The sequence below is a fragment of the Mastacembelus armatus genome, chromosome 1 (assembly GCF_900324485.2).
Source record: "Mastacembelus armatus chromosome 1, fMasArm1.2, whole genome shotgun sequence".
NCBI classification, from domain to species: Eukaryota; Metazoa; Chordata; class Actinopteri; order Synbranchiformes; family Mastacembelidae; genus Mastacembelus; species Mastacembelus armatus.
This window is the reverse complement of record NC_046633.1, coordinates 21866008-21890735: the sequence shown is the minus strand read 5'-3', so window position 1 is coordinate 21890735 and position 24728 is coordinate 21866008. Positions and strand designations below refer to the sequence as shown.

At 38.2% G+C, this 24728-nt stretch overlaps 1 protein-coding gene across 3 annotated transcripts in view; it reads left to right on the top strand.

The window, feature by feature from the left end:
• The window catches only part of LOC113127919 (cytoplasmic phosphatidylinositol transfer protein 1-like), a 70865-nt gene that overhangs the window by 42432 nt on the left and 3705 nt on the right, over positions 1 to 24728 (top strand). For 2 of the 3 annotated variants that reach the window (XM_026302839.2, XM_026302840.1), the window contains exons 2-9: positions 10407 to 10555; positions 13342 to 13430; positions 14602 to 14609; positions 16035 to 16106; positions 20438 to 20533; positions 21142 to 21297; positions 22172 to 22235; positions 24353 to 24489. In XM_026302839.2, the coding sequence (XP_026158624.1) occupies positions 10407 to 10555; positions 13342 to 13430; positions 14602 to 14609; positions 16035 to 16106; positions 20438 to 20533; positions 21142 to 21297; positions 22172 to 22235; positions 24353 to 24489 (771 nt within the window). The remainder of the gene's footprint in view (positions 1 to 10406; positions 10556 to 13341; positions 13431 to 14601; positions 14610 to 16034; positions 16107 to 20437; positions 20534 to 21141; positions 21298 to 22171; positions 22236 to 24352; positions 24490 to 24728) is intronic. The other variant, XM_026302841.2, reaches the window with a different exon arrangement.

Here is a 24728-nt window from a genome sequence, read left to right as displayed (position 1 = left end):
CATGTAAAGGTCAATGGATCAACCTTTAAAATCAATATATTATAAAGATATAATTCCTGTTTATACGTGGCTTTGAAATGGATGGGGTTCTAGATTATATGTAGATTAATCCAACTTTGCTGATTTTGCCTAGAAACTACAAATTAAAGCACAGAGTACATAATGTTGTGTAAAACTAATGTACTGAACACTGAATAAGTAGTTCTCCAATGTGCAACAGTAAGAACCTCCAGGTTAGTTTTCCAGCTGGCAGTAGGCATTAACACCATCATGGTTAAACCTTGTGCACTTGTCTTGTTTTTCCATGCACGTGCAGAGTCTTTTTTTTTTAAAACTGTTCATTGTATTTCACTTACCAACAAGAAAATGATTCTTGTGGAGGGTACTGCAGAGATTTACTGCAGATGTTTCTTCATCCTGCACACTGATTTCTAGCTTATGGTGCACAGATGGTACAAACATGGAAACATGACAACTTGTTTCTGTCTTATCTTTCTCACTCACTCTATTGCTACCTTTACTATCTTTTTCTGTCTTATTAATTTGCCCTTTTCTCTACTGTCTCTTGCCCTCACACACACACACACACACACTCTCACACACACACACACACACACACACACACACTAATTATACCCACAGTCCACCTATTGACTATCTATAGCTGAAGGATAATCTTATCTGAAGAGAGCAGCCCACTGCAGTGCCCAGTTGATTAAATGTTCACAGGACAAGGGAAGAAGATTGCATCCATGTGTGTGGCTGAATGTGTGCCTTTGCTATTGTAGGTAATGAAACTGAAAAGATGGGTCCATTGCTGTGCCAGCAGCATGGGATTCTGTTTGTAGCCTATGTATGTAAGTGTGTGTCTGTGTGTGTGTAATAGATGGCTGTTTCAAAGTTTTTTTCACATTTTTAGGTGGTTGTCATCTTTGTTCAAATTGGTATCTTCAAAGGTCAAATTTGAGGTAAAGATGAAATTATTCATTTTTGGCTGGGAGAGTTTTTTTCTATCCTTTTAAGACAAACAATGTAAAATCATTAGAACTATCTGAAGTGATCAATTACAAGACTGCAACTGGCCAGTTTTCTCTGCCTTTGGCAGGTAGTAAAAATAAAACTCATCTATTCAAAACTGTCTGATCATGTGGGCTCAGACTTTAAAAAGACTTTTTTATTCAATGGAATCCTGTGTTTGGATTTAAAGCTAATTATAAAAATGTCATTGTGTTCCAGCAGTTAGCAACAGGAAAAGACTTTATACTCCTCACATTCAATGTTTTTTGATATCGCTAAGTCAGTCTGGTGTAATATTGCACCTCTGCTCACGTTCTGACCCCCCACCCCTCCATCACTCAAGTCACTCTCACCCTGCTAATGCAGCCATCCATCAGAATGAAGGGCTGAGTGTTTGTGGAGGTGGAGGAGCTGATTAGTCTAGAGAAGTAATAAAGCACCAGGTTTTTTCTATTTGGTGTCCAAGATATCCTCTGATTTTTAGTTACTCATTTGTTAATTGATGCAATGACCTATTCAAGAATGAATTCTGGCCTCATGGATTCTGTAGGAGACACCTTGCAAGATAAACTGCATGTTGACATAGGATTCTGAGGTGACAGAGTTTCTGTGCTAAAGAAAATAATGCACATTCTGGTGGTTTTATCAAAGGTTCAACACTCCTCCTGTGTGGTCTGACAGGTGTGCTGTCTTCTAGAAAAACTCTCCCCACAGGTGCGCTTTTTAAAAATGCCTATTAATAAAAGAATAGCCCATCGTTCTGCTTGGTTTATCAAAGCTCCGCAGCATGTGATTATCATAGCGCTATGTACATACGGGCCTCCCACACAGACCTGTTCGTTCTGTAACCAAGGAAAGCACATCGAGCTCAATTATACAAGCTGTGAGCCCAGGATTATTTTTGTGCTTCCACTGTCATCTCCAGAGCTATTTTACTCTTTGAGAAAGAAATTGAGCAGTTAAAATCGCATGAACCGGGGGTGACAAAGTTTCTCTCTTTCCCTCCGAAGTTGGTCTTAAAGGTCCTTGTTTTATTACCTGCCAGCATGAAATGTTTTCTCCATTGGCTTGCCATAGATTTCCCATATTCCCATAGGACATTAACGTGACCCCCGGTACAAGTGGAACGCAGTGATTAGCAGAGCTATTAGTGTAGCTACTGCTTCATGCTGACATTCAGCTGGAGAGGTGTGCTGCCCTGGATGCTAAGGAGCGGTGCTGGAGGTTAATTATGTCCTTACTGATACTGTTGTTTTTTGTAAAAGTCTGGCTGATGTCAAGGACTTGTGTGTTCAGGTCATTTGTTATTATTGCTTCATTTGTTACGTTTAAGAGGTAATCGATAATAGATTACTGGAATATATTAATACAAGCTGAACCAAGCTGCCTCTGACTTTCTTCATTTCGAACAATGGGGAAAAAGCCAAATTGTCTTGTTTGAGTGTGCCAGAAAACAGGAGTGACTAGTGATGCTGTCACAGAGTAATGAAGGAGATCATCTCTCCATCGACACAAAATGATCCCACTCTTTCCTAAATCCAGTCATGCCTGTCTTGGTTTATTGGTCTCATTCATTTCCTGTCCCCATCCTTTGTGTGCCGAGGCCATCACACGGTGATATACTGTACAGTGATGTGCAGTCTGCTAATCATAACTCCTCCTCTCACGTTCTACAGTTTCTGTTGTCTTCAGTTTCTTATGTCTCTGCTGCATGTCTTCCTAGACCGAATTCTCTCTTCTTCTTCTTTTTCCTTTTTTGCCTCCGTCATTCTCTTGCTTTACTGACCATACAAGGATGTGTCAGCTCTTATCACTGTGTTCTTCGCCTTTACCCTCTCACCTATGCTTTTTTGATGAGGGTGCTGTAGGGTGTCAGCACAGCACTGAGGTGGTTAGTGCTGTCGCCTCACAGCTCTGGGTTTGAATCCCATTCAAAGTTGGAGCGTTTCTGTGTGGAGTTTGCATGTTCTCCTGTGCCTGCATAGGTTTTCCTGGCAGTCTACCTTTACATTATGATTATGTCACAAAAATAAAACATACTTTTCTAATGATTGAAACTTTTAACAAATATAAAGTCTCTATGAATTTGCTCTTGGACGTGTCCTGTCAACAATTTTACTGATGTCTCTTTTGTCATTGTTGTCCATCATGTTGTCCAATTTGGTAATTACATTGAAAAACAGTACTCTAATTGCCATTACTAAAACATAAATTCGGCCTTTCTATACACAAATCAAAACACGATTGTGACAATACATTTGTGGGTGTCACACACTCCCCAACAAAAAATGACATGGCTCCTGACATCTTGCCCTTTAACTAGTTTCCAACTTGATTCAACTATTACAATCAACACTACATGACGCACACACCCCTTAGACTCAACCTGTGTGCATAAACATGTGAGGAGAACCTGGTATAGTGTAGTGGTGCGGAAAGTGCACTTGTGAAATGTTATGAGGCAATGAGACAGGGAAAGGTATCAGTGGATATTGGTATAGATCCCAAAGTGTCACATGTGGTGTTTCAAAGGCCTGTGTGCCATTAACAGAATGTATCTGATGTGAAGGCTGTCCTAATTTATCATAAGTGAACCACATTGTTGGTCGCCTATCCCTAGTAGACCTTCTGAGTGTCTGTTCACTTTTTTCGGATGTCAGGCCGGGCCCAACTTGTGCCCCCTCTAGGACAGATTGTTCAGCTTCTCTGTCCTCTTCTACAATGGGTGCATGAACTGCCTCAGGCTCTTCATCCACCACACTCTTTTCACCGTCATTATGTTCCCCATTCTGGTGTTCACATTGTATTTGTTCCATTTGCTGTCCTGTCATTTCTTTAGTTGATGGCTGGCCCATGTCCCTCAAATCTCTCTCTTCTACTGCATGTTCATAGGTGCCTGTTCTCCCTGATTCAGTATGAGCCACAAACTGCGAGGGAGCACAGGTAGACATCCACATCCACACAGTAAATACTGTGAATGGGCACTGGGAAACACTGGCAGCAAGGCTGAGTGTCTCATAATACATCCGATAAAACAGACTAGTGAATGAATCATAATATACAATTAGGTCCATAATTAAACTATTTAGGGATTTTACCTTTGTACACCACCACAGTGGATTTGAAGCAGTCCAGATGTTGTTGAAATGTGGACCTTCTGCCTTCAGTTCTCTCGTCTGTAAGTGAACAGCACGCTCGGTTGGCTTCAGATCAGGTGGCTCACTCAGCCATTGAAAAATATTCTATTTCTATACCTAGAGAAGGTCTTGGGCTGCTTTTGCTGTGTATTTTGGGTCATTTGCACGTTGAGGTAACTCCATCTATAATGACTTTCATTTTCATTCACTCAAGGCATCTTTTGATGGCAGGCATTTTAAAATGACACATTTATGTCCTCAGGAAGTTTTCTTGACTATGGTAGAGATTGTGAAGAAGTTTTGATGACAGAAATACTCAAACAAGGAGTGACTGTAGGCAGCTGCACTAAAGGCTTGGCAAAGTATCTCAAAGGAGGAAACTAAAAAGAAATTTAAAAAAGTATTATTTTTACATTCAATTATTTTTGAACCTGTAAAAAGTGGACTTTATTTAAAAATATGGCTGTAATTCTGTTAAACCCTTTGAATTAAAGCTGACATCTGATAAACAGCAGCCTGTTAAACTCAAAAAGCCTTTATCTTGTGTAAAGATGCCAGGAAAACCACAGCCAGATTTGTCTTGTGTACTTGGCTGGCATTAATGCTTCACAAAGAGCCAAGACGAATATATTTTGCTGAAAAAACTCAAATCCAATTTGCTTTGACTCTTACCTGTGTCTAAATATCTCTAACATAGCAGGATAAGAAGCTGCCAAATCAGCTAATAGTGAAGCTGTGTGCTTTCTTTTTATAAACCTTCAATTGTGTTTGTGCAATACAAATACACCAAGGGCAAAGTTTCAGGGAACCAATCTGATACACAGTGGTTCCATTTGTGATCAGAAACTGAGATATTAAAGTCAGTGGCTCTACACACTAGTATATATTATTTTCAAATAACGATAAGGAGTGCAGTGGTTTCTTTGTGGGTAGAGACATTTCAGCAGGGCACTATAGCAAGTTGTGATTTCACACCTGTCGGTGTGAAGCCCTCTCAATTAGTGGATTTTGTTTTCAAAGACCTTGACCAGAACCCTGTAATAGAGGCTGAAGATGACAACACACTCTAGTTCAGTGGCACTGATTAATGAGCAACCACAAACCAGAATGTCTTATCATCAGGCAAATTGAATAAAAATGAGGTAAGGACTGGCCTCTTTGTGCCAGTTGAGTCATGTAACTAAATGATCAATCATGCTGAGAAGATTCCAGACAAGAGACAGAGTGAGTAGTACTTTCGTGCTCTGGCGTTCTCTGAAGTGATTCCCTGTTTTGTTTAAATGAGGTAAAATAACAGGACTATTCAAATAGTCTGGTCAAGCTTTTATTTGTTGTTGTGCAAACCTTCCCTAATATGGAGCGGTCTGTTCTAGACAGTTCATGGTTGAGCACATTCATAATGGTGCCCTCGAACATTTCAAATAATTACCTTGGCCCTCATAACAGGCCCTAGATAATAAATGCTCATCCTTGATATTTTTCAAAGTTGATGACTGCTGCTGCTCATTGATGACAGAGTGAATAGAAGGAGACATCTCTCACCTAAGCAAAAACAAATGAGGCTGTTGATACACTGTCCCTGCAAGCCTATGTCCTCACTTATGAGAAAAGGATGCACAAAAAGTCTCTTATCCTCTTTTAAATTCCCCGCTCAGCATGTCCTCTGCCTCACTGTCCTTCAGTCCACAACACTTACCTGCCTCATTTTGTATGTAGAATCAAAAAGGATGGGGAACATCTGCATTATTTACAGGAGCTCCTAAACTGGCAGGCTTTCCCTCACTAATCCCCTGAGCTGTGTTTAGAAAAACCTCAACTTTTATTAGTGGAGTGGACATGACAGTGGTTTTTAGAAAAGAAAGACCAAAGGTGATGTAAAAAGAACATGTTATGCCATTTATTCTTGCTGTCACCATATGCTCTGTGAGAGATGAGAGGGGTACATATTAAATTCATCTCATTCAACTGTGGCTATATGCTGTATTATTAAAGGAACCCACAAATGGGCGCAGGGTTTTTTTCCATTTTAAACAGTAAGTTACGTAAGCCTTTCTCATGCAGCCTTATAATGCTCCAAGTCAAAGCGTGTGCATTTTCAGTGCTGATCTTTTTGACATTTTCTATTAATAATTTATTGTGAGAGAACAACCTCAAAAATGAACACGGTATTGGCAGGGTGTATAAAACTACTAAGTCACCCAAGTGCTATCACTGAAACACTATCTGTTTTAGATCCAACAGCACCACAGGAGTAAGTAGAGTAAATAAGTAACAGGTGAAGATTCCCCATTGATGGTGTAACTGCAGCACTGGCTGGGTTGCAGAGACCTTCACACTGCATATATATAGATCATTTAAGGGCTGAGTCTGCCAATATGCAGAATGTCCTTTAAGAGTGCTGCGGCTGCTGAAAATGTTCTTTTGCCTGATGTATTTTATAATCTTGCAACATGACGACCCTGCATAATTTACTGAACTTCTACTGAACTTTTTAGTGGCTGTTTGGTTCTGCTCCACTGCAGCTCACTTTGGTTGAGTTCACTTTTAAGTTTTTTTTTTTTTAAGTGGCTGTTAAAGAGGCTGTAATAAATAATTTTGTATTAACAATAGATAACATGACTATTTGTATGTGAGTGAGTTTCTTGTAATTGTGAATGAACTCACAGTGAATTACCACCTGACTCTGCAGTTTCCCTATGAAGCTTTTATGGGGTGATATATAAATGTGATGGATAAGTAACTCAGGGGAACATTTGTCAGCATCTCTCAGCTCATTGTTTTCAGAGCAAAAGCTCCACGAAAACACTCTGTACCCTTTTGCCAGATACCTAACGACAAACTGACAAAGTTAATAATTCTCTGCATGAACCCAGAGCGTTCAGCTGATTTGAGTCTTGTCATGCCATTCAGTGGCTACTGTCAGTCATTGTCACACCCATAAATATAGTTGATGAAGGGCCTCCTGTAGTTCCCATTATTGACAGATATAGTAAACAGGTGACCTCTAGTGGCTGTAGTAATTATGATGCAAACTATGGGGGAATGAGGTGATATATAGCATGAATGGATCATGAACTTTCCCATTGGAGAGAGTTCTTCAGTTTCTGCTCTTAGACATGATTGATGAGCACGATCTTTTATTAATAGTTTTAGTTACTAAACATGCAGTAATCATTAGTTTGTCTTCAAATTGCTTTTCTGTTTTACCATCCATCAAAACCACCAATATATTCATTTTACAATTATATTAGACCAAGAAAACAAGCAAATCCTGTTTGAGAAGCTAAAGCCATAAAGTGTTGATTCATTTCCATTTAAAAGTGAAAGAAGCACTTTATTGTTTATACAAATAGCTGTGTTTATTTCCTGTTGACTATGTTGTGGCTGTAATTAAAAACTAAAATGAACTTGCTGACAGTCTAGTTGCTATCATTGTGTAATCAAGTTCTAGTATTGGACACCTGCATGTAACGTATGCTGCAGAGTGGAGAAAATGTATTCAAACAACCTTTTTACAACTTATTGTAGTTTTGGTGTGTGTATGTGTGTGTGTGTTTTATTTTCTGTGTCCTTTTCTGACACTGCAATCGTACAATCTTGCCGTCTTATTGTCTATAAGGTGGGGGTGTTTGGGCGGCCAGATAAAGAGGAAGTGAGTCATTGTGTCCTTTTCAAAGTTTCAGTGTCAGGGTGCTGCAGCTGGGTTTGTGACCTTTAATGCATAGACTGTGTATGTAAGGACAAAGATGTTTCGTGGTGCATAGCTGAGGAAAGTATTTATAGGAAACTGTTTGTCAGGTTAACAGTGGCAATTCATGCAATACTCTTAATGACTTTAATATATAAAAGAATTGCATGGAAAAGAGGCGACTGCGTTGTCAGAGAATAAACGTACACGTTGTGTTTCTGTGTCCATGCAGGTTTGCATTTCTAAATATTTGATTCATACCTGTCCCTTCAGGGTGTAATCATTCCTCTTATTTTTCCGAAATGAGGTTTTACTTACTTAAGTCTAGGAAAAGTATGTCCAAATAATCTCTGCTCCAGGTTTTAATGTACACGTATTCTCATGATTAAATGCTGCTTTAAATTCCAGCTAATCTGCAATGTTCTGCAGAGTTTTCCTTTCATTAAAAGGACAGTCAATCAACAGCTGAACTAACTGAAATACATCGAGTGTATAAAATGCAAAAGGGAGGATTTTTTCCTCTTGTGCCGCACAGTTAATCAGAATTAATCAAAAGCTATTCTAATTCATCGCCCTTGTCCTACAGTATATTACAGCTTCTTTAGTCTGCTGAGCGTCCATTTTTCAGATGATTACACTCTACCTGGGGTAGAATTAGTCACTGCAAGCTTCGTCACCATACCTCAAAAGAACAAAAGAGCTGATATACCTGCATGGTAAACACCCAGGACAGATGTTTTCAACACTCTTTGTTTATTAGGCAAATATATTAAGCACAGTATATTGCATGGAACGATATTTACATGTAATAGGGTCAACCGACTTGACTATTATGCATCTGAGGTAATTATAGAATATACAATATATGGTAATTATATTAGTCATGCTGTTTTTACAGTGATGCTGTTTTTATTACAGTTTGACATTATATTTTTATAATTTTTAAATTCAACTGGAAATATGTGTTTTTAGCAATTCAATATTTTTGATGTTTGCTATATTGAACTTCACAAAGCAGCAAAGTGTTAAACATACAAAGCCAGAGATGCCTAAACTATGCAAATCCCACATGATATAATCTCTTTTTGCTGCTTGGTTATGCATTCTTCCACAAGGCTCAGTAGAATGACTTACAGGGGTTTGCATAATTGTTTATTTTAGTGAATACCTGTAAAATGGTTACACTTTTCTGACTCCCCCTTAGAGCTCTTTTGGGCGAGCACCTCACTTTTTTTTCCTTTTTTTTCTGACAGCATTTCACACATCAGCCAGCAGGTAAAGGTCGGGGACAGAGGAAATGTGAAATCCAGGGGGAATATGCCCTACTTCACTTCTGAGGTTTCTTTTTAAATTGAAATTCATGTGTCAGGGAGAGCAGCACAGATAGAAGAGAGCAGAAAAACAGTGTAGCTTAATTTGCTCACAGCCGGTAGCAGATAAAAGGATTAGAAGCATCCACAGCCAGTCAAACCATATTTTGCTTGCTGTTTTTGTCTCATCTTATTATTTGTTTTTATTATTTCTTATCTTGTTGTCTTTTGTCTCTATCTTTGATTTCATTTTAGCCCTTCTTTTCCATTAAAACCTTAGTTGTGCCTATTACTATTACCCCTACTCCTCAGTTTCTCACCCTGAGTTAACTCCTGCCCAGGTGAATGATTCATTCACCTGGATTTTAAATCTGATGCTTTAACATTGAGAACATGAAGATTAAGAATCAAAAGCAGAAGTGCTGCAGTCAATCCACAGTTTATTGCCTCAGTAATGTTAACAAGCACCAGGGTATCCAAAACTAAAGTCATAGCTATTATTGCATGGACAATTTAATTAGCTGTACATGTTCCAGTGTGCATTAATGCCGCAAAGTCCTGTTCATTATTACAGAAGTAGGCTTGCTAAACTCAGTAAATCTGCTCTTTATGCAACTGAACCAACTGTTATATAACTTTGTTTTCTGACAGTCTTCAAAATAAAGCAATAAATAAAGTGCTGAAAAAATGTATGGTCTAACATCAGCTTCTTTACCTTCTCATGTAGTAAAGTTTCCAATTTTCCACTGCAGATATAAAGAAAATTCACACTTGAGCTTGTTTAAAATTTCAACTTTGTACTGAACCCTGAAGATATTTTTAGAGTTAAAGTCAGACTGCACACATCTCATGGATTATTACTGAATTTAAGGTACTGCATCAGAGTATAATTTGATTAAGGAAATGTGGTTTGTGCTATACAGATGTAACAAGAACATGCTAAAAATAAAGTCAAAGTATTAAAATGAGCTTTGGTTTTTTGGTGAAGTGGTGATTCAAAGGTTGTACGCAACAGTGGCACTGACATAGTTTGCAGTTTTTAGTCCTATTATTGTCAGTGTTTATTATTCTGAGCCCAGCATCCTGTTCCTGTAATCAGTAACAGAATAGCAAGTATTGTTGTGATGTAAAATAGAGCATGCACGGGGGATATAGTTTGTGATGCTTTGACAGTGTGTTATTTTTTTTCAGCTGGTGACCCATATAACAGCTGCTTCATGTGAACTTACCCTGTCTCTGTGTTATACCCTCTAGTACCGGATTGGGCAGCTCTACATGATCAGCAAACACAGCCATGAGCAGAGTGATCGAGGAGAAGGGGTGGAGGTTGTCCAGAATGAACCTTATGAAGACCCAACACATGGACAAGGACAGTTCACCGAGAAACGAGTCTACCTCAACAGGTCAGTGGAACCTGCCCCTGCTAGTTTACTGTCCAGTGTGATTCGTTTATTGTGAGTGAAGAACTCTTAGATAACCTGCCTGGAAACTCATTTAAAATCATTTGTAGTTACGCCTGTGGCCATTTTAATCAGAATGTCTGTATTTTATTTTTTCCCTGGACAGTGTCTTCTAGCTTTCAGGACATAATTTGTGTTTATAAAAAACAAAAACAGCAGAAGTGAGGAAGTGGACAGAACAGCATTAGCTAGATTGTTGTACAGGTAACCAGTAATGGGCACAACCCACAGAAATCAGACTTTTATCAGGCAAAGGCATCACAAGATCAGCCACACTGGTGGACAGACAAATTTTGGTACTTTAAATATATTTGGCTGCTTATACCTTTGTACTTTTACATAAAGCTACATTTTGACTTTTACTTGTATTATCACACTGTGGTATTTATACTTTTACTGAAGTAAAGGTTCTTAGTACTTCTTTCACCCCAGATGCTTGTGTGACCCTTCTTTACACCATTTTGTCAGTCCCATGTGAATCAAAGAGAGATGACAGAAAGTAGCATGGAGAATATGTCAAGGCACGAAAATGACAGTGGGAGAAAAAGACAGAAAATAAGAGCAGGAGAGGGAGAAAAGAGAGAGGTGACAGAATTGCTGTAGGCCTTTTGTTTGAGCACAAATACCTCTGTCAGCATTCACCATGCCGGGGAACTAATTATGTTGAGCCAGCACAGCTCTGTTCTGCAGAGGAGAAGCAGAGAGGCAGAGGGAGTGAAAAGAGATAAGCTGGGCTTCCATTCAGGTATTTTCATTCAGCTTTCTCTACATTAAAAAGGCAAATAGAAAATAGTTTGAGAATTTCATTAACGAGTCTTTACATTCTTAAAAACTGCTTCGAGATTATTCAGAGTTTTGTCTGGAAAGTGATAAAATACAGATTTTAATAGCAAAGGAAAATTAGTTATTATGTCATTAAATTCCTTGTGCTGTCTTTGCACACCAGTTTAAAAGTAGTTACAATATAAACTGTCTTTCCAGGTTTTTTTTTGTTTTTAAGTGTGAACAGTTATAACTTTTGGTGTATTAAGCTTTGCTTTTGTGAAATGTGGTCAACATCTAATGAAGGGTGTTTACACACTTCTGACCAGTTCTTTTATTTACATTATCACAGCTTACTCTCTAGCTGTCTTTACATGGAGGGGATTTTATTATACAAAATGAGAAAAGAAGGAAAGGAAGGAAAAATAGAAAAATTCCAAACCAACCAAATTGTTAGCGTTTCTGTGAATTTACATCAGCAGTTTAGATGGAAGAAGACAAAGCACTGACCTTTTCAGAATCGCTGACATTTTGTTAAGATACAATGTCTATTTCTCAGGATGAACACCAGATGATGCATAAATTCCACTTTCAAGTCACACTGCTTTGTGGCTCTCTCACATGCCTATTGACAGAAACTCTTCTAACTTTAGATATTTTCCCAAATATTTTAGGAAATAAAATCATACCACAACACCACATACCTAATACCACATAAGAAGACGGTGCCCTACAACCTGTGTATAAAACAGACGTACTTATTTCTGAATGGAACTAATGATGAAAAACAAATACAAAAAACAAACCGAAAAAAGCACATTAACCAAACCTGAAGTGGTTTCTGGTAAATGAAATGATGTTTGTAAGAGTATCATAAGTAATATAAAATCAGATGAGATGTTATATATTAAATTATTAATAAAGACTTTATTGTAAATACCTGTTGTTCTGTCCCATTCAACTAGCCTTTCTCTTGACTCTGCAACAGCTAAACATTTAGCTCAGATTCTCCAGCAGGGATGTCAATCTGGACTGATTCCATTACCCCCCCTCTATTACCACTTCACTATTTGGTCTGATCCCGTCCAACCTTAACTTTGATTCCACACTTGTTCTCATTAAGGGCAGAGGGGCTACAGTAAGTGTAATTGCTAAGTTCTGTAAATAAGACGATGTTGCGGATGAAATGTTGCCTTTTCTCGAATGTGCTCAGCTAAACTGGGGTGTTTTTTTCAAACAGCTTTGGCGTGAAAACTCAGAGCAGCCGCCCACCACACTTTTGGTAACGCAGGCTCCATCGCAGCAGCTATTGGCAAAAATATTTAAAAGAACAAGGAGGGAATGGGAGAAATCAACAGATGGAGGTGTAGGAGGAGTGTCAGTCTCTTTTGTTGGGGGAGAGAGAGAAAGAGGCACAGAAATACAGGGAGAGCGAGTGAGCCTGCCAACATTCACACAATGTGACCGTCGAAGGCTGTTTTTATTCACACAGTCGTCACGATGCAGTGGGTGCCATTTTTTCCTCCTGAAGAAATTGTTTCCTTGTCAATCAAAGGAAGTAGAGATGAAGGCAGGCTACAAGAAAGCCTTGCACTTTTGTGTTTGACATAAATAAATTCTCAATACAGCTGCAATTGCAGTCTTACCAGAGTTCAGAGTTCAAGATCAGAGAATGTCAGGCATGCACAGTCGCACATAGGGTCCCCGGTCTCCACGTATTGGCAGTACCTGTGTATTGTGCTGTATATTAACACACACGGGAGCTAAACCATTAGCATTAGCATGCTCTCTGGATTAAAGCTTTGTGGAAAGGCTCTTTTTATGAGCAGATTTTCTTTTAGCACAAGAAACATGTTTTTGATGATTGCTGTGATAATGGAAGCTATTTCACCCCCCACTCCTGCTTACAACTACATGTGGATTCTCTCTCCTCATCAGTCTCTGTCTGTCTCAATGTCTTTCTGCAGTAAATTACCTAGCTGGGCTCGAGCAGTGGTTCCTAGAATCTTCTATGTGACAGAGAAAGCATGGAACTACTACCCTTACACCATCACAGGTGAGCATATAGTGAATGGAGTCGGATGCATGTACTTAAACATGAACCATTAACATAATAAGATCAGCTCTGACTTGAGCATTAGTCTTATAATGTGGCTCACAATTCTTAACACTTGATGGTGTAAAAATGAAGCCTACAATAACTTGAACTTTTTTATTGGCTTAAATGTTATTTTGAGTCAAGGTACAGTAAATTCAGCACTCAACACTTGCTGGGGCTGTGTGACAACATAGTTTTCTAGATGCATAGAGAAAAGCCATTTCTGCCACAATGCTAATCTGCACTGCATTTTTGAACATGTTTAAAAAAAAAAAAAAAAAAAAGATGACTCCATAAAGACAGTTTCTATTAAAGTTCCTGTGCAACTTCAGACATGTTGTAATTCAGGAAGCTTTGATGCTGCCCTGTGTCAGCACTGAAGCACATATGGAGGTTTGACCACAGCAAGGAGAACAGTAACGATGAACACAGCTGGACAAACCACATTGGTAATGAGAGCTTAGTAATATGTCAGTAATATGTAAACCAAATGGGAAAGTTCAAAGATCTTAGAAGACAAAAATAAGTTTATTATAAGTTGTGTTAATAAGGTACAGCCCTAAATTCTAAAGTAGATGATGTATTGGTGAACATGCAAAAAAATAAATACATAAATAAAAAAAAACCTATTAGTCACTGTTGATTCACAATAGATTTCACTGCTTACACACAGCATTTAAAGATCTCTCTGTTCAAATGTGAGAGAAGAGTGAATGTGCTATTGACATGAAAAAAAGGAAATTACAGCAGCAGTGGAATAAGCTTCATTTCATAAATCAGCATTATTACAGGCAACCAGAAGTCAGGAGTGCAACAGTTAGCGCCACAGCAGCCAGAACGTGTGTCTGTGATGCTTTAATGATCTGGATCTAAGGGAGAACTGTTAAAACCCGAGGAACATGCAGTAGATGAAAAGAAGTTTATTTTTAGAAGGAACTGATATATCAGATATGTGTTGCTGTTTTATGCAAACAGTTCCAGCACAGTATGTCTAACAATGATTTGCACATAGTTGCTCTCTCTGCTCCTTTCATAATGTGGAAAATGTGAGCAGGCTGTGGAACTAATTGTGTTGTGTTCTCTCTTTGCTATGACCCTGATGTGTGTTACCCCGCGCCATGATCCGTAGAATATACTGTAAGTATCCTTTAAGCCTATTTCTCTGTGTTGTGTTTATATGTTTTTCAGAATACATGCATCAAAACAGAAGAAACAATGTTTAAAATAACATAAGAAGTAAATTTGCATGTCTTTAAGATTACCTTATGGTGTACAAAGACCAATGGAAATCAAGACCAAGGAAAGTGTGTCCAAAAAAGAATGATGTCTCATTACATCATTTTAACTATAACCCTGGCTGTGTCTAAAAATAGCATATAACCTTGCTAATAATATTTTAATCTAAATGGAAATTTCAGTATTTCATTGTGGAATGATTAGCAAAGGTTTTATACTGTCCAGACTGTGGTTTATTTCTGTTAGGTAGCAAACTGGGTGTTATAATGGAGACACCCTTATAAATATTAGATTCGGCAGGCATTGAAAATTATTTTATGGGTGTTAGAGTAGATTCATTTTCAGACACTCACACACCAGAACAAGGTCACAATATTGAAAATAATAACCTTTTAAAGTTGTTTTGGTGAATGTGCTATCAAATGATTTACACATCCAGCAGATGTAGCACATCATTAACATTCATTAGGAGTCATTTTTAAATAAAGCTAAAGGGGGAAGCAGAAGTGATTTTCTTCTGCTATTTGTAGCCCTGATATTTTGTCATTATAATATTTGTTACAAAACCTGCATCCCCCAATTCTGCAGTGATTTAAAAAACTTAGTCTCACCCTTCAAGACTGCGAGACGGCTTTCATTGTCTTTGTTAATATGCAGAATGTCTATGTGACTCATAGACCCTTGATAATTCTTGATAACCCATGAAGCTTTGGCAGAACAAAATGTCACACATTTTTAAGACACAGACATACAATTAGGCTAAAACTACAGGGCTTCTGTTGTGCCGAGTGTGAAATGTCAACAGCACAAAAGTCACAATCACTTTAGGGTTTGGGGTATTGGGAATGAGGACAATGTGGTGACAGTGACAGAATGCTTGATAATTTCTCTGTAGTGTGGGAGTGTTTTATGTTCACATATGAGTCAGTGTAAATACTCACATGTCAAGATTAGTTTTTAAGACAAAAGACTCAGACAGAATTGTCTTGGCTTTTTCACTTTTGATGGGAGAAATTTAAATTATAAAGTGAGGAAAAACATAAAAAAGAAGATTTTCCAACAGCAGCTTTAACAAATAATAAAAGTCCTTTAATAGTGTAAGTATAAGTGTATTAACTAAGTGGCCAATTTATTACAGCTGTATCTCATAAGCTACAGCTTAGAAATATTGTAAATCCAAAAAAGTCACCTTATCTGCATTAATAAGTAAAGGAGTGATGACATTTTGAAGGACTATGATGGTCATGAAACACGGTGCTGTTGTTCAACACACTGGTTGCTTTTTTACATTTTTTGTCAAACATCTTTTTCTGTTTTCATCCACAGTGCTCATTCCTGCCCAAGTTTTCCATACACATAGAGACAAAATATGAGGACAACAAAGGATGCAATGACAATGTGAGTGCACTGTGTGTGTGTGTGTGTGTGTGTGTGTGTGTGTGTGTGTGTGTGTATACTAAAAAGTCAATTCATGATTTTGGGATACCAATACTGGGTTTGGGGAGCTGATATTGATAATTGAGTTTATTTAAAATGTGATCTGATACAACTGATTGAAACACAAATGCTTTGCAAGAATCTCTTAAATTAGTTTTTTAAATAAGTGTGAGCCAGACGTGCTGCATGGCACATTTTTCAGGTGAAAAATGAAATGTCTCAAAAATATAAACATGCTGTTTCTGTGCTGTGGTTTCTTGTTTCTTATCAGCTAACATATACACCTATACTGATATCAAGATTATCTGCCTGTAAGCTCAGTCCAGTAACCAGTCAGGCCCTAACTACCACACTGATCTCAGCTTCATGTAACCCTGCTTCATGTCTCCAATCCTTCTGATACATTTGTGTACAGCAAAATAGGCCAATTAAAAACAAACGATCACATATGGTAGCTAATGAGACAAGGGCTACATGAGTGAGAGCATCCAGGCAGATTTGCCACTTCATAGACCTTCCTGTGCAATTCAGTCATATCATAATGCCAACTGTTCATGAGCTTTGAAAGTCTGCCAAAAAACGCTCCACTCACCATTTAATTCGGGCTGCTGGCCTACTCACTTCCTTTATATATTTTACTCCTCTCTCCATTTTATAGAGGCATTTGCCATGAATTGAAAGGCTGCCATTGCTTGGACAGTGAAAAAGAAGACTGGTAGGGCGATGTACAATGGATGTATATTATAAAATACATATATCATAGTGGTTGACCAGGAGGTTAATTTTATAGTGTTTTTATATTTTGTTTCAAACTGTCTGTTTGAATTTGTTGACTGTCTATTGGACGAATATCTTCTAAGTCCCTTGTTGATATATCTCAAAGTAGTTTGCATGAACTCAAAAAGTGCAGAGGCAGTCAGAAATGGACAGACTGTCACTGTGCATTCAACATATAGTGATGCTTCAGACTGATGTATGCTTGGATTCTTTGTCACTCAGTATCAAGAGAAATGGCTTTAAGCCAGTGCACTTTATGCATGTGATTGTGTTTAAATAACAGAGTGTCAGATGACTTGGGATATGACCAGAAATACAAGAAAGCACATAGATTTCACATATTCAGTCAATGATGCAGTGCTGTAGTTGCACTACTTCGTGTAACATCGTCAGGGCAAACAAACAAAAGGCTTTGCATGTGTTATTACACTATACAACCAGTGTTATGTATATACTAAAAAGGATACTGAGAAATAATCTAAATGCAAATGCATGTTGCTTTGTTTTGAATATTTCATATAACAAAATGGCGTCTAAACAAGTGTCAACTAATAAGGATGACGATAACTGCATGGAAAGGATTTAGCAATGGACAAAGGCAGGAAGGAAAAGGAAGAATGCTGAAAGCGAAGGAGGAAAATTGTGGACGTGTGGACAGTAAACGATGTATTTTTACAGTGTATTTATAGATACTGTGTAATTTATATGCTGGGTGTGGTGATAGTACATTAGACACAGAATTCCATGGTATTAGACATACACAGACTGATCTTTCTATAGTTGTGATGACAATGCTTTCCGTAGCCCCTTACACCAAGTCACCACTCTAAAATTCAGTCATCTACATGGTGGACCATCTGGTCCCCACAAGGAGGACAAGTCCCCAAAATGTAAATGCATGCACAGGTTTTGTACCCCACAGTGTACAACACACACACACACACACACACACACACACACACACACACACGCTCATGCACACACACACACTCATCCAGCACATTAAGATTCAACATGTTTCCTGAAACACATCTGGCTATCTCTTGCAAACACATCTATTTCTTTTTTCCCTCAAGCTCACAAGTTGCTAACCCACCCTCACTCTGGAGGCCTTAATGAACTGCATTCCTTTCAGAAGGCTGTCATGTCAGAGCTTTCAGCCTGTGCAGCTTTTAATGTACCCTCCCTTGACTTTACTGCAAAGGGTACTTTCATTATCCTGGAAATGTAATCATTGCACAAAAAAGGCATACTAGAGTAAACCTTCCAAAAGGGCGAAATCTTCTGCATATACTTTTGCAAATACTGCATTCCTCCTGCTGGACAGCAATTCCTTAAATAATTTCTAAATTCACAGTGTCCTCACAAATATGCTAACAATGCCTACATGCACTGATATTTCTGAAAACATTCTCTGCCTCTTTGTATTCAGTTAATGATGGTTTTGTATGCATGTCATGGATGTGATTTGTCTGTTTTGTGTGTACCTTATCATTCAAGGATAGTGAATTGCAGTCCAATCAGGTTTTTTTGTTTATCAGGTGATTACAATCTGCCTCCAGAGACCATGGCCGTAGTGCATACAAGAAAAGGCAATTTTAGACAAGGAAAGAGCAATAACAGACCTACAGTATATTTTAATTGTAGGAGAAGTTGGCACAGTGCTGTAGTTAATGTGAAGGTGGTCATTTTCAAAATGATACTGAATGGGGGTGCTACATTTCCAGGTCAAAAGAAGTTTAGATGTCTTACTAATTAGCAATGAGGAGGGATTTTGCCATTCATGGATTGCCAGTTCATTGTCTTCTTTTTGTCGAATGTGTTTTGCTCATTTCTGCACTCATGTAGTTAAAGCTTTCAAAGTGATGCATACATGCTCACTGCAGATTTTGTCTTTTCCCCTTCATTTCTGAATTCACAAACCCATGTTTCCGCCCTCATTTTCTTGGCTTTGCTCCTTGTTACTACTCCCTGGCTTCCCCTCTTTTTCATCCTTTTCTCCTCTCATACATCCCTGTCTCTCCTGATCTCTCTTCGTTCCAGTCTCAATTCCTGTCACTTGGCTGCACCCATGCTTTCTAACATATCACCCTTACTGTGCCAGCAATACTCATATACACTGTAAAAGACAGAATGACAGAATGCCTCTTGAGAGGGGAGGAGGACAAAATTAAACAGAATGTGGGAGAGCAAGAGATAAATATGATGTATCTACAGAGAGAAAAAGTTGACTGTACCTTTGGTTCAGTTGTGAAGTTCTATGAAGACAGGGAGCCATGGAATGGTTGGTAATGTGATAAAGAAAAAAATGAAAGCATTAGCCAAAATGTTTATATAAAATATGTCTTAACAGCTAGAATCAGACAAAAAGGGAACCAGTGTAGCGTCACATTATCACTTGAACTAATTTCAACTGCTGCTCCTGCCTGCTGATGAATTAATATACAAATCAGGTAATAATGAATTTTGAAAAGAGTAAAGTAAGTGTTCGTTTCACAGAAGTGTTCTCGTCAATCATAGCGGAATCCCCTCAAGCCTCTATCTGATTAGCCACGATGAATAACTTCAGATGTGAAGATGTACCCTTTAATGAGCAGTCGATACAGGAGCTTGGTGTAATAAGTCCTCAGAATTCAAGCATCACCTCACTTCAGTCAGAGACTCTTATGACAAGGAATCAAAATAAATTTCAATAAAAATTTGTTATATCCCACAATACTCAGCCATTATCATTATCAGTCAGTATCAAAGTAAAATGTTTAGCATGTGCTTCATTTGTCATAGTGAGCAACATTTTTCTTCAAACACTTCAAATCCACCGAGAAGGCAAATTGATAAGATAACAAGATAAAGTGACACAATAAAAGACGAGTCCCTTAAGTGAAGCCTGTGGACTCTAACCTCACTTCAAATTCACATGCACAGATTTCCCCTTGCGGCCGTTTGCAAATACTGAAATGAGAGCTCTGTTCAGTGATGCTCACATGAGATGGTGTGTGTAGGTATGTTAGACCTCATGACTCTGAAATGATTGATAAATGGATAAATCAATACATGCAGCAGTAATATAACACTAACATTCATATTCAAGAACAAATGAATACTCAAAGCCAAAAAGAAAATATCATCGTTACATGTGGCTTTTTGTAAAGTCAGCTGACAATCTGACTTATCAAAATATTGCATTACAATAAGTGCACTCACCACCGTCTCATTTGGCAGAATAACAAACTGAAGACATACAGCAGGTGTATATCACCCCCTAATGGTTGTGTAAGCAATTGTAATATTTTGTATCTTACTGGCTTTTCTGAATGACGAGGGGACACAGACTGATGAGACAGACCATCAAGCATTAGTAACAGTGTGAATATGCTATAGTTTTAAAGGTACGGCCACATATGTTATGATGTAACCTGGAAAAGACACGTCTGTGTATTTTTATCTGCGGAGGCTGGTCTGATTGGCAGGCAGAGGCTTCTGTGAGTGTTGGCAAACCAATGTTTTGTTTTCAGATCTTCGACACCGAGCTGAAGGAGCAGGAGAGGGAGGTGTGCTTCATCGACATTGCCTACGATGAGATCCCTGAGCGCTACTATAAAGAGTCTGAGGTGAGTTTGTGTAGGGATGTGTGTGTGTAAACATCACCAGGGAGGTGTAAGTAATTCTTGCTCACTGAGACAGATGAGCTCTAAATGAAATGAAACAGTATGATTTCAGTTTCTGGTCTAAACTGTTTTACATCCACTCATTCTCCAGGAATAAAGTTCCTCTATCTCTATGCGAATCCTCACAAGAAAGTAAAAATATACTAGATATTGTTATTGTTTATTCAATTTGTTGCTGACGTCCAAACACTTGCTCTAAGACAAAATTAGTAGACGTTAATCTCACTTATCTAGCTACACACCTCTTCTTTTATATCCCTCTATTGTCTCTGACAACATTCAGCTTTTTCATACTTCAGAGTCTGTGAAGTGAAAGAGCTGGTAATTGTCTTCATAGCTGTTTAATAACAGAGTGGCTCAGCTCTAATGAGCCTAGATAGAGATTCTCCAAAGACCAGAGGGGTTAATGTGAATGGTATTTAATATTAGCATTCAGTCATGCATCTAATTTCAGGTTTTTCATTAAGTCTTTTTCCAGTGGGATGCAGAAACAATAATGCCTGAAGGTTTGGGTTAATTACTGTAATCCTAACATGTGTGTTGCATTGCAGGACTTGCGATATTTTAAGTCAGAGAAGACATCGCGGGGGATGCTTCAGGAAGGTTGGAGGGACACCCAGGATCCCATCATGTGCTCCTACAAACTGGTCACTGTCAAGTTTGAGGTGTGGGGTCTGCAGACACGAGTAGAGCAGTTTGTACACAAGGTGAGAGGTCACTGATGGCATGAATGCTGCACCTTTCATTTTAGTCAATGTTGAACTAACTGGCATATTTTAATGTTTTTAATCCTTTAACAGATCCTTTGACAAATCCTTTAAGACAAAAGCCACGTAAAAATTTTGACTCAAAATCAACAATCAACTTTTTAATAAATCCACAATTATTTCTGACTTAACATTTAAGGGTTAAAACTATAGTAAGTACCAGTAAGTTGGTTCTATCCTACTTTGCATGGTTAAGTTCAATTATTTTTATTATTTGTTCAAGGATTTGGGATGGTGGTAATCTGCTATTTTCATATTATCAAGAAATCAACTACTTCAAGTGTTTCTGTTTCAATAACATCCCTGACCTGTCTGCAACACGTCCATTCATACTGAAGTTATTTACTGAAGACAAACATGTTTCTGTGTTTAATATGAAAACCTGAAAATGAAGAAGATATATTTTTTGGCCGACTGGAGTTCAGTATTGTCTGTTCTGAAGTTCTAAAAGAATATATATTTTTTTCATATGTAGTTTAATAGAAACAGTCAATAGTTAATAAATAATGCACATACCAAGGAAAGTTCATAGTCAATACATGACTAGTTCAGCATGTTTGGTTCATCTCTTGGTTAGCAATTGGACAGATTACTGAAACCTTGCAAACTTCACATCTTTCCATTATTGTTATATATTATTACTATACTGTTCATTTTATGTAGGTGTCATTGCCTTGAATTCCACTTTAAAATACTAAAATTAATCATATTAGAGTCTGAATCTTGAATATTTGGGGTTTAATATCCAACAGTAACAGCCTAAACTAATGTTTTGTGAACAACCATTTTCTGACCACACTGTTCTATGTTCTAGGTGATTCGGGATGTGCTGCTGCTGGGACACAGACAGGCGTTTGCCTGGGTGGATGAATGGATTGGTAGGTACTGCTGACTTCACACCCAGGCATAGGCACATTTCAAAATTTCACTCATCAGCTATTTACTCATTCATTTAAGGCAAAATGGCTTTTGGCTTTTATAAATAAGTTTGGAACATCTTATGAATTAATGAAGTATTATGTAAACGTTGTGGCTCAAAGCTACTCTTTCTACTGTATATATATGTCATATTTTTGTGATTACTGTTTATTTACTTCTTTCAGTGTGCATGAAAGGTCACTGTACCTGCATCTAACCCCTCTCCCTGCCAGTTCCTTACATTCTCCTACAGCATGGATCCTCCGCTTGGTGTTAGCACTAACCCACTAACAATAAAGACTGTACTCTAACTTTCAGGCATGGTCAGTGCTTGTTTTAAATTAAACCCACACCCTTTAACCATGACCCTTCATGTTTCATGGTAGAAAAATTCCTACATACAGTACCACTTTATGCAAACACAGACAAGGTTCAGCTAGTTTATTTGTATAGCATGTTTTCATACAAAAGGCAATTCAGAGAATGCAAGAACAAGAAGAAGGCAGCATAAAACATTAAAATGCAAATCAAAAGATTAAAAAAATGTAAAGCTAAGATATAAAATCAAATAAGTACAGGCAAGTTTAATAAGCGTACAGGCAATTCTCAGCTCAAATCAGAATTTATGGAATAATTCAAGTTGTGCGCATTATTTTAAAACAGTGGAACAATGAACAGTTTTTAGCTCCATTTGAAAAGTGGCTACCCTTGGAGCATATCTGCTCCAGTGGGAGCTGGTTCCACCATTGAGCAGCATAATGGGTAAAGCCCTTTTACCATGTTTAGTTTGTGCTTTGGGCACCACTAGCTGTCCACTCCCTGCAGATCTAAGATAGTTACCACATTCTTACTCAATTCAATTCAGTTTGTTTGTATGGGGCCAAACCACAATACAGTCATCTTAAAACACTGTACAAAAATCCAGCAAACACATCTTGGATATTCTTTGACCAAAGCCTTAAATTCTCTAGTTATTCTGTAATTAACTGGGCAAGGATCTGTGCATTGGAATAATATGATCTCTTTGCTTGGTGCTTCTCACTATTCCAGCTGCAGCATTTTGAATGAGTTACCAATGTATAGTGCTCTAACTGGGGAAGTTGCACTAAAAGTGTGCATTACAGTAGTCCACCCTGCAGGAATATATAGAAAGAACAGTATTTCCTTTTTATTGCTTTGATATTGCCACTAAAGTTGAAATCATAAGTGATTTCTGACATAGATGTTTGTATTACACTGGACGCAAGGTAAGCACCAAGTGTCAGCCTTTATTACTGTAAAATATTATTTAAATTTTAAAAGAAGATTTGCTACCACTTTAAGTGATGTTTTTACCCAGTTTTTCATGTTAAAACCAAACAGAAGGTAGTGAGAAATGTACGTTAGCCAAACCTGTGTGTGTGCTGTAACTTTGCCGGCCAACTGGAAGCAGTTTCATGACAAAATAATCTAAAATTTACATCGGCAAGAATGCTTCACTTAATGAAACATAAAAGCTGTCTCTGTCTGTTTCTCTGAGAGTCTGGTTGTACATGAGGCAGTCCTGTTTGATCCCATAAATGGCTGTAACACATTTACTCGCACTCAGCTGTCGAGCTTTTTCCATTTCTGTAGGGCAAGTCCATTATCTGCCATGAAACATTTTCCTCTCCTCTCTATAACCACTAACCTTTACACTGCCTACAGCCTGGATATTCTTTGAAATATTGAAATGTATTTTGCCTGGGTAATAACCCTTGCAGGTGTTGCTTTCTTGTGCTTCTGATAATCCAACCTCTTCTTTGGGACTGGATTGTCCATGCTTTCTTCCCAATCTTGAAAGGTTCCTGATCTCATCCTTCCTTTCCTCACTTCTTCCTGGTATGGCTCAGACTTGTCACGCTGCCTCCAGTGAACTCAGGTTCATGGAGACCTAGCACTCTAACATCTTTCATCAGCAGTTAAAGCTTAATACTCACCCAAGGAATGCACCTTTCCCACCTAACTCACCTCTGCTGCCTGCCTCTCAATCGGAGTGCCATTGTGTAGGAGTTACCAACATTTCATCCCTCGTTCCACCCCTCCCCCCTTCTTCCAGATATGACTTTGGATGACGTGCGGGATTATGAGAGACAAATGCATGAGAAAACCAACATTAAAGTTTGCCATGAGCAGCAAGAGCATTCCACAAAACCATCTTCAATGGATGACATAGAGATCCATGACAAAGCAAGCGTATGTGTCTTTTTCATTGTTTCTTCACTTCATTTCCTCTCCCTCGTCTCATATTTGAACTGTTGGTGACTTATCTCTGAAGCTGTCAGTCACATATACCTGAATCCTGAAGAGTTTAAAGGTTTTTTGGAAGTTGCACAAATGAATATCAACATCACAGGTATTAAAAATAACACAATGTGAGTTGACAAGTGTTGTGTTTTAGTGTGTGTTCAACTTTGAACTTACAATGATGTGTG